At 30.3% G+C, this 8,929-nt stretch overlaps 2 protein-coding genes across 2 annotated transcripts in view; both read left to right on the top strand.

Annotated features, from left to right (window-relative positions):
* Nucleotides 1-2,286: 2,286 nt before the first annotated feature.
* Nucleotides 2,287-6,542, top strand: LOC105623635 (RCC1 and BTB domain-containing protein 1-like). Its single transcript, XM_012205020.1, has 10 exons — nt 2,287-2,383; nt 2,912-3,114; nt 3,688-3,855; nt 3,941-4,202; nt 4,297-4,421; nt 4,562-4,828; nt 5,816-5,940; nt 6,008-6,105; nt 6,170-6,300; nt 6,402-6,542. Exons 1-10 carry the CDS (start codon nt 2,287-2,289, stop codon nt 6,540-6,542), a joined length of 1,617 nt encoding a protein of 538 aa, XP_012060410.1.
* Nucleotides 6,543-8,133: 1,591 nt separating this feature from the next.
* LOC105623616 (RCC1 and BTB domain-containing protein 1-like) overlaps nt 8,134-8,929 on the top strand; it is a 3,983-nt gene continuing 3,187 nt past the window's right edge. The window contains exons 1-2 of the mRNA XM_012205003.1: nt 8,134-8,221; nt 8,291-8,493. Coding sequence (XP_012060393.1) covers nt 8,134-8,221; nt 8,291-8,493 — 291 coding nt within the window. The remainder of the gene's footprint in view (nt 8,222-8,290; nt 8,494-8,929) is intronic.

The raw sequence follows: 8,929 nt of genomic DNA, 5'->3' as shown, positions 1-8,929 counted from the left end.
ATATATATTATTATTATTATATATATATATATATATATATATATATATATATACAAATAAATAAATAAAAATAAAATTTATAAATATAATATTAATCTAAAACTTTAATCGCTCATAATTACATGGAATCAAATTAAACTTAAAATAATTTTAAAGCCCTGTCTCTAATTAGTATATCATTGTTATATTGAGAATACAAATTAGTTCGGTCCGTTTCCCTAAAGATGGCTCCAGCTGTTATGAATGATTCATAGTGACAGCTGATTTTGGCGGTTTCAGAGAGGTTAAACATCTGCTAATAATTCAATTTATATCGCTTTGAGTTTCATACAAAAACCTTGATTTTTACTGTATTTAAAATGTCGAATTTTGTGTTAACCAAGCAGCATTTGTGGGAGATTTTGATTTTCTGTTTTAATGGAAGAAAAGTGCGGCTGAAGCCCATCGAATGCTTGTCAAAGTTTATGGTGACACTGCTCCAACTGAATAAATCATGTAGGGAGTGGTTTCGACGTTTCAAGGATGGAGATTTCAGCATTGAAGACAAGCTTCGCTCTGGACAGCCAAAAAAATTCGAAGACAAAGAATTAGAGGCATTATTGGAAGAAGATCAGAGTCAAACGCAAGAGGAGCTTGCAGAATTATTGGGGGTAACTCAACAAGCCATTTCTGTACGATTGAGAATCATGAGAATGATTCAAAAACAGGGAATTAGGGTGCCTTATGAACTAAAATCTTATGAACTGAAAGAGACATTGAAAGGCAATTTTCACTTGCGAATAGGTGATTCAAAAATAATAGAGAAAAGGTTTTTTGCATCGGATTGTAACTGGAGATGAGAAGTGGATATTCTACGACAACCCCAAGAAGAAAAAATATTATGCTAAGCTCAGTCAATCGTTGCCATCGACCTCAACATCAACACCAACACATGGCCTAACATTCATGGTTCGAAGATCATGCTCTGTATCTGGTGAGACCAAAAGGGTCTTGTTTACTGAGCTGCTGAAATTTGGCGATGAAACTTCCATTACGGGCGATCGGTATCGGCTACAATTGATTCGTTTGAGCCGTGCATTGCGAGAAAAACGGCCGGAATACAAGCAAAGACATGATAAAGTTATTCTTTTTCATGATAACGTTTGGCCTCATGTCGTTAAAAAATATCGTAAAAAAATAAAATTTGGAAACGCTCAAATGGGATGTTTTATCACACCCGCCGTATTCTTCGGACATTACTCCTTCTGATTATGGTTGTTCCAAAGGATGCAACAAGTCACTGGTTCACTTCTTTTGCAGAAATCGAAAATTGGCTCCAAAATTGGATCGCCTCTAAAGACGAGTCATTTTTTCGAGATGGAATTCGAAAATTGCCTGAGAGATGAGAAAAAGTAATAGACAGCGATGGACAATACTTTAATTGACTTTATTACTGTTCATTCATTTTGTTTTTAAATAAATGCATTTTTGAACACAAAAAACAGACCGAACTAATTTGTACTCCCAATAGTATAATAATGAATCTTTTATATTTTATACAATAATTTCATATTCTTTTTTTTCAACGATTACATTTTTTTAGTTTTCACCTTTTTTGGAGGGAAGATGAATCGTTGCACTATTTTTTCAGAAAGTGTCATATTTATAGAGTATATTCATAAATTTTTTATAAAAAAAAAATTAAAAATTGAAAAATTGTGATTTTTAACTAAAAATTCATTTTTCAAACATTTTTTTTCATTATGTTACAATTAAAATCTTTACAAAGCTACTGTACTTTTATTTTTTTCAATTTTTTAAGTATAATGTTCAGTAATTTTCTTTATTCCAAAGAACGAAAATTGCAGAGAATATGACAATTAGTTAAATAATTTTCATACATATAAATGATTATGATTATAATTTTTATTAATTGCACGTTCTCATTTGATCTTTTAATTATTCACTTTAATTATCGGCAGTAATAGATACAAAATATAGCGTAATTATTTTTTTTTCTTTTTCTTCCTCCAATTAAATAGCCGCATCCAGCAAAATGTTTATTTTGCAACTGTTGGACATTTTTTCATATTGGTTGCATTATATTTTTAAATTTGGTGCAATAGTTCTATTCCAGCGAATTAAAGAACTTCCAACAGTTGCAAAATAAACATTCTGCTGAACACGAAAGGTCGTAATACGCTTGAATGCGTGATTACAGAAAAATACTAAGAAACAAAATAAAACGTTCGCGGAGAGGCGACTAGAGATAATCAGAGTGAATTTGAAGCAATCTCGTGAGGCAATATGTGCATCCAATGCATCTCGGACCTACGTAATTGGCCGATTTTTAGTTCACTGGAATCGGATTTCAGTTCGCAGATTCATATGGTTTTGGTATACGGTAATTCGCTATTTTCTTTTACCTTTTCGTATTGTTTAAACTTTTTAATTTCCAATCTTAATGATTCACGTCTCCCCTTTTTAAAATAAGGAAGACGTTATTATAGCAGAGTAACAAAACAGTAACGGTAAATTTACGAAGTCAATAAATACAGCCTTGATTGAAAATATTAAGCACTTGTATGTTTTTTATTGTTCTCTCATTGGAAATTTTTTACTTTTAATTATTATCACCTATTAATTATACAAAATTTAAAGGATTTTTAAAACAAAGAATAATTTACGACAATTGTTATAAATCAATTTTTTAGCTGAAACTTTAAATAATAGTTGAGAGGGTGCGTAATATTTCTGACCAAGAGGCTGTGTTCAGTTGAGACATTTCGATGAAATTTCATCAGAAATTTCGTAAAATTAAAAAGGATGAATTACTCGAATCAAGGCATGAACGCATCCATCCTTGCCATCAAAAATTCACTTATTTTGATACTTTTGGCAATGTTGTTTATCTTATCTTATTTGAAAACAGGTGAAATGGGTAGAGAGACCTTGATGGTGATGAGGAATAAAATGGTGTACGCCATGGGTAACAACGTCAATGGTTGTTTGGGAATAGGGAGCACAAACTCCACATTGTATCCAAGAAAGGTGGAGGCTCTTTGCAAGAAGAATATTAAGACATTTGCTTATGGCAATGGATCTCACGTTCTCGCACTTACAAAGGAAGGAGAAGTATGTTAGAAAGTTGATATTGGAATACAAGTGAAAAAAAATTTGATATTTTGGTAACACCTTACTTCTCTAGAATATACAACAAAAATATTGAACACTTTATTAATTACTATTTAAAGTTTTAGTTCAAGAATTGATTTATGACATTTGCCAATTATTATTGTAAATTATCCTTTGTTTCAAGAATCCTTTAAACTTGTGTATAATGTTAGTAATCAATAGATGACAACATTGGCAATGCCGATAAAAGATTTCCGAATGAAACAATTATAAGTGTCTAACATTTTTTTTTACCAGTTAAGTTATAGTTAAAGTTATATATAATTCTGATTCTCTCTTTGAAACATATAATTTTAAATACGAATTTGTTAAGCATTAAGTTTTTTTGGACTTTTGTAACTAAGAATAAAATAAATAATTGACATCCTTATATTTTTACAAAAGGACATTGAAATTTTTCTTCATCGATGCTTCTGACGAATTATTAGAAATTTTATCTCGATTTATATTCATTGCCAAATCAATGTATTTTTTGCGACGTTAAAATTATTGATAGTATATTGTCTTCAAAAGGTATATTCATGGGGTTCCAATAGTTATGGTGAACTGGGACATGGAACGTATGATTCAGTTCTCACGCCTACTTTAGTGCCTACTCTGGGAAGTTTTGTGGGTTTTTTGCGCATCGTGGACATTGCGTGTGGAAGTCACCATTCTGTTGCTTTGACTGAGTTTGGCGATGTAAGCAAAAGTTTATATGTGTTGAGTATAATGATAATCGTACGTTATTATGAGCTATATTAGATACCAACTTGGTTTGATTTAGGTATACGTTTGGGGACAAAATAAATTTGGACAAGTAGGTAACGATAATAACATTAATCAAAGCACACCTAGGCTGGTGGATTCTAGTTTGGCTAGGAAGAAGGTTGTCTGCATCTCTTGTGGTAATGCCTTTACCGTGGCAGTCGTCAAAAATGGCGAGGTGTTTGCTTGGGGTAATAATTGCAATGGCCAACTGGGTGTAGGTGATAACGAAGATCGAATGACGCCTTGCCAGCTTGATTTATTGAAAGGCATTGTAATAGGTAATTCTCTTGTAATAGGTAATTCTCTGGATAAAAAAAGAATAAAAGAATGATAAAGAAAAACGGGATTATTGAATAATCGATACTTTTTCAGTCAAAGTGGCTTGTGGATTCGAGCACACGCTGGCGCTTACGGATGAAGGAAATCTCTATTCCTGGGGTGGAAACGATTATGGCCAATTGGGCTTTGATGAGAAAGAGATCTATGAACCAGTCATGGTAAACTCATATTTATTGTCATAAATATTGACATATTTATTGTCATAAATATTGTCATATTTATTGTCATAAAGGACACAGAAAATAAAAAGAAAAAAATGAAAGTTCATGTAATCAATATTTTATACTATACTCAGAAGATCGAGCATAAAATGGGAAAAGTATTCGACATCGCGGCTGTGAATTGTAAAAACATAAGCATCGCCATAGGCGAGGAAGGATGTGTTTACATATGGGGTAACTGCCGCGGTCAGAAAATCACAATTCCAACTGCTACTACGTTTTCGAACATGTATGACGCTCTTGCATGTTATGGATCGCCGAGCGTTATGCATAAACCTCTAATTCTTTACAGCGATGAAGAACCAAGTGTATTGGAGTGCTTGGGAAATTCATTCGATGACGAAGTATGTATCTTATTCTTTATCCTGATATAAATTAAGGATAAAATGATCATTCATATAACACGTAATATCACAATAATATTACAGCAATATCATTTTTCCATTGCATTGTTATAATGAAATCTAACAGAAATATCGTTGAAATATTATTAAGATGTCATAATAATATTGCAATGTCTGCGAAAATGAATCATAAAAATATTACTGAGATATATCACAGAAATATTGTAATATTCTGAAATATTTTTGTGACATTTATGTAATGTTTAGATTTATATAACATTTATTGGGAAAAATTAAAACATTTTAAAGAATTTAAAAATAATTTTTTGAAATTATTGATATTTTTAATGTTAATTATTTTAAAAATTATTTCATCTAATATTAATTAGAAAATAATACTGATTGTCAATACAATAACTATTATATAATATTATTATATTTGAAAAAGTTATAATAAACTGAACTGAATATTATTTATAAGATTATGTGTGTGTACGTATAATTTTGTAATACTTTAATAACATCTTAATGATATGATCTTAATGTTATCTCTAATGTTAAACATCATAAAAGCGTTATTAATTATAATAATGTCACTCTACTATTTAAGACATCATATTACCACAATATTATTGTGATATTTCAATGTTGATTATCAATGTAATACATCAATAATATTTCTGTAATATTATATTATAATATGTAATATTTCTGAAATATTACAATATTACTGCGATATTACGTGATATGTGGGCACTGTGTTATACTGTGAGTGCTTTCCAGCAAGGATACAGTCAGATTCAGTGTAATCGTTTTATCTTTCTTGTTTGCCTATGTTAAACAAAGATTCACTGTTCACTTTAATTAACACTTAAAACTGTGTAATATATTGTTCTCGATTTTAATTCATAAATGCGACAAATATTTTGTATATTTATTATCAATTACTGCACATATTTGTCTGTAACAATTTTTGTTCTGATATAGCATACAAGTGATCTCACAATACAAGTGGAAGATCAAAGTATCTTTGTGCATAAAGCTATTTTGAAGATCCGCTGTTCGTATTTTAGAAACATGTTTCAACATGATTGGGCGGAAAACAATCAAAGGTAATTATTTAACAAAAGATCGTTGTTATTTATATTAAAAATTACCAAATGTTGTTCATTTTGACAGTGTTATCAAGCTTGATCAATTTTCCTATGTCGTCTACAAAGTCTTCCTGAAATACTTATACACTGGCATGATCAATTTATCTGTGGAGAAGGCGATAGGTAAGTCGAATACATCATAAACCAGTTATTGGCCTGAGTGTCAGAACAATGTCTTTCATTATAGAACTTTTGAAACTAGCTGATTCTTACTGTGAGAGCAATCTCAAGAAGCACTGCATTCGGATAATAAAGCAAGGAATTAGCGTGTCGAACGTTGCTTACTTGTATAGCGTTGCAGTTCAATACTATGAGGAAGTAATTAAACATTGTCACTATTAATCACTATTAACGCTTAACATTTCGTTAACTGCTGTATCTATACGCGCATGGAATAATTGAATTTGATAATGTTTTAGGAACTGGAAGAATTTTGCGTTAGGTTCGCTATTAATCACATGACGGCTGTGACGCAAATGGAAAGTTTTGCAAATTTGGATGAAAATACACTAAGAACTTTTATAATTAAGACAAGCAAAGCTGGTGTATTTAAAATGTAATAAGTCTATCTCCTTAAAAACAATGCATCTCGATAAGAATTAACGAAAATTGTTGAATATGTCAGTTGCTACTCGCAATATATACAGAATTGCGTATTCTGATGGAATATTCCAAACATTTTGTTTCCTTAATAACAGTCGTGTAAATAATAAATGGACCCAAAGTGTCCAGATATATCAATTGTATCGTGCGATCTGATAAATAATTCACGCGAGAGATTCCTTAGTTTATCTTGAAGAGTGTGAGAAAGATCTTGTAATCTTGGAAATGTATCTGAGATTATCTTAGAATTCTCATGAAAAAAAAAAAACGCCATTCATTGAGACAAGTCGATCTCATATTTGTGATAATGCCATCAGCGTAACAAATCGATTTATCTTTAAGTAAATGTTTTAAAAATGCTCAAGCTGATAAATCGAGTGCTCAGAATACTTTCAAAAAATTTTATATATTTATAGTTATTATTTTATAATAATTTTTATTACAATTTTTACTAGCACATTATGTTATAGTTTATTAGCACATTATGTTATAGTTTATGCCGGTTATTACCTTTATGAGATGAAGCACCTGGACATTTTTTTTTCTAGAACTTATATACTTTTTTTTCTAGAACAAAATTATATATTTTCTAATAAAGCATTTTTTCATTTTATTTTTTAATTTTCATTTTTTATTTATTAAAAATTATATCTCAAATAAAGTGTTGAAATACAATACATTCTGATACTAAATTACTAATCATAAATTATACAAAATTATTATAAAAATGTATATATGTATATGTGCGTTCGTGTTTGTATTTTGTTAGAAACACTCCATTCAAGTTTGTTCGTTGAATTTTCAACATATTTAAGTTTTAATTTTAATTTTACATATATAATTGTGATATTTAAATATTTTTATATAATTGGATATTCAATATTTTTTAGTATCAAATTACACAATTTACGAGTAAGTGTATAAATAATATAAAGAAAATGTGTTTTAAAATATATATTCTAGATAAACGAATAAAATGTGTTAATTTAATATATCAAAAATTTTACTGAAAAATATGCTTCTATAATGTAGTATGCTTATAAATTCTGTTTTTATTACTTGATTGTGTTGACGATTATGGCAATTAGAACGTATTTTATCTAAAGATATATATTATTTATGCAATTGGGGAAAACATTTTCCTACTGAAAATGTTACAGTTTATGTTACGTGCATTATAGATTTTCAGTACTGACAGTCAATTTTGGAACAGCCTTCGTATCTTATTGAAAAGCTGCATCTTTTGTTGATAATACAGAATATTGCTTTATTAACAAGTGTCGATGGTAACACAAAATTACTGTCTATTGATATAATACTTGATATAATACTCAGACTGTAATAAAAGCGCTACATATTATAGTTGATAGTCTATCATTGTCCATCCACTAGCGACGGCGGATTGGTGGCGATGTGATGTCAAAGATGTAACTGAAGATTCCCAAATGACATGAAAAATCGTAATTCACTTGATACGAATACTGGCTATAAACGAATATCGAGGAACGAAAGATTTACAAAGAAGTGATTTGATTCCGTGAAGGCAACATGTGCACTTCGGACCTACGTAGCTGGCCGATTTTCAGTTTATTGGAGTCAGAGTTCGTTTCGCAGATTCATATGGTTGTGGTATACGGTAATTCATCCTCTTCTGTTAGCGTACTTGCTTTGACAGTGTGTTGTTTAGCCTTATATTTCAAAACAGGTAACTTGGGTAATGAAGCCTTAATCATGACGAAAGACAAGATGATGTACGCCCTAGGTAACAACATCGCTGGTTGTTTGGGAATCGGGGACACACACGGTACTCTATATCCTAAGAAAGTGGAAGCCTTATGCGAAAGAGACATAAGAACATTCGCATATGGCAGCGGACCTCATGTTTTAGCACTTACAAAAGAAGGAGAAGTACGCTAAGATTTTTTTATATCTTGGAATACAAGTCAATTGTTGTCTGTAGCTAGTATTCATAGTCAGTTTTATATTTTAGACTTTCTTAAGTACAATCCTAAAACATCATAAATCCGTCTTGAAGCTAGTTGTATTAGCATGTTAAAATATTTCTTAAGAAAATCACACGAATTGAGAATTGACTGCGAATACCAGCCTGTGTAATATCTCATCTCTTTGAAATACAACTATGGTTAAAAATAAATCTTTCATTTTTAGACTGGTATTCTTAGTCGATTTTTATTTTAAGATTGTCTTAAATATGTCTCAAGATGTTAATGCTGTGATTTGATTTATATCTTAAGATTATATTTAAGACAGTCTTAAATATAAGAACTAACTGTACTGATTAATAAAGCAAGTTTGGAAGATGCTTGCCCTCTGCAAGAATCAT

This window comes from Atta cephalotes (assembly GCF_000143395.1).
Source record: "Atta cephalotes unplaced genomic scaffold scaffold00061, whole genome shotgun sequence".
NCBI lineage: Eukaryota > Metazoa > Arthropoda > Insecta > Hymenoptera > Formicidae > Atta > Atta cephalotes.
This window is presented reverse-complemented; position numbering and strand designations above follow the sequence as displayed.

Excerpts from the sequence above, each read along its gene's own strand:
- LOC105623635 (XM_012205020.1), top strand. The coding sequence starts at position 2,287 with ATGTGCATCCAATGCATCTCGGACCTACGTAATTGGCCGATTTTTAGT. Across the intron at positions 4,422-4,561 it reads AGATCTATGAACCAGTCATG|ATCGAGCATAAAATGGGAAA; the intron begins GTAAACTCATAT and ends TATACTCAGAAG. Across the intron at positions 5,941-6,007 it reads TGGGCGGAAAACAATCAAAG|TGTTATCAAGCTTGATCAAT; the intron begins GTAATTATTTAA and ends TCATTTTGACAG.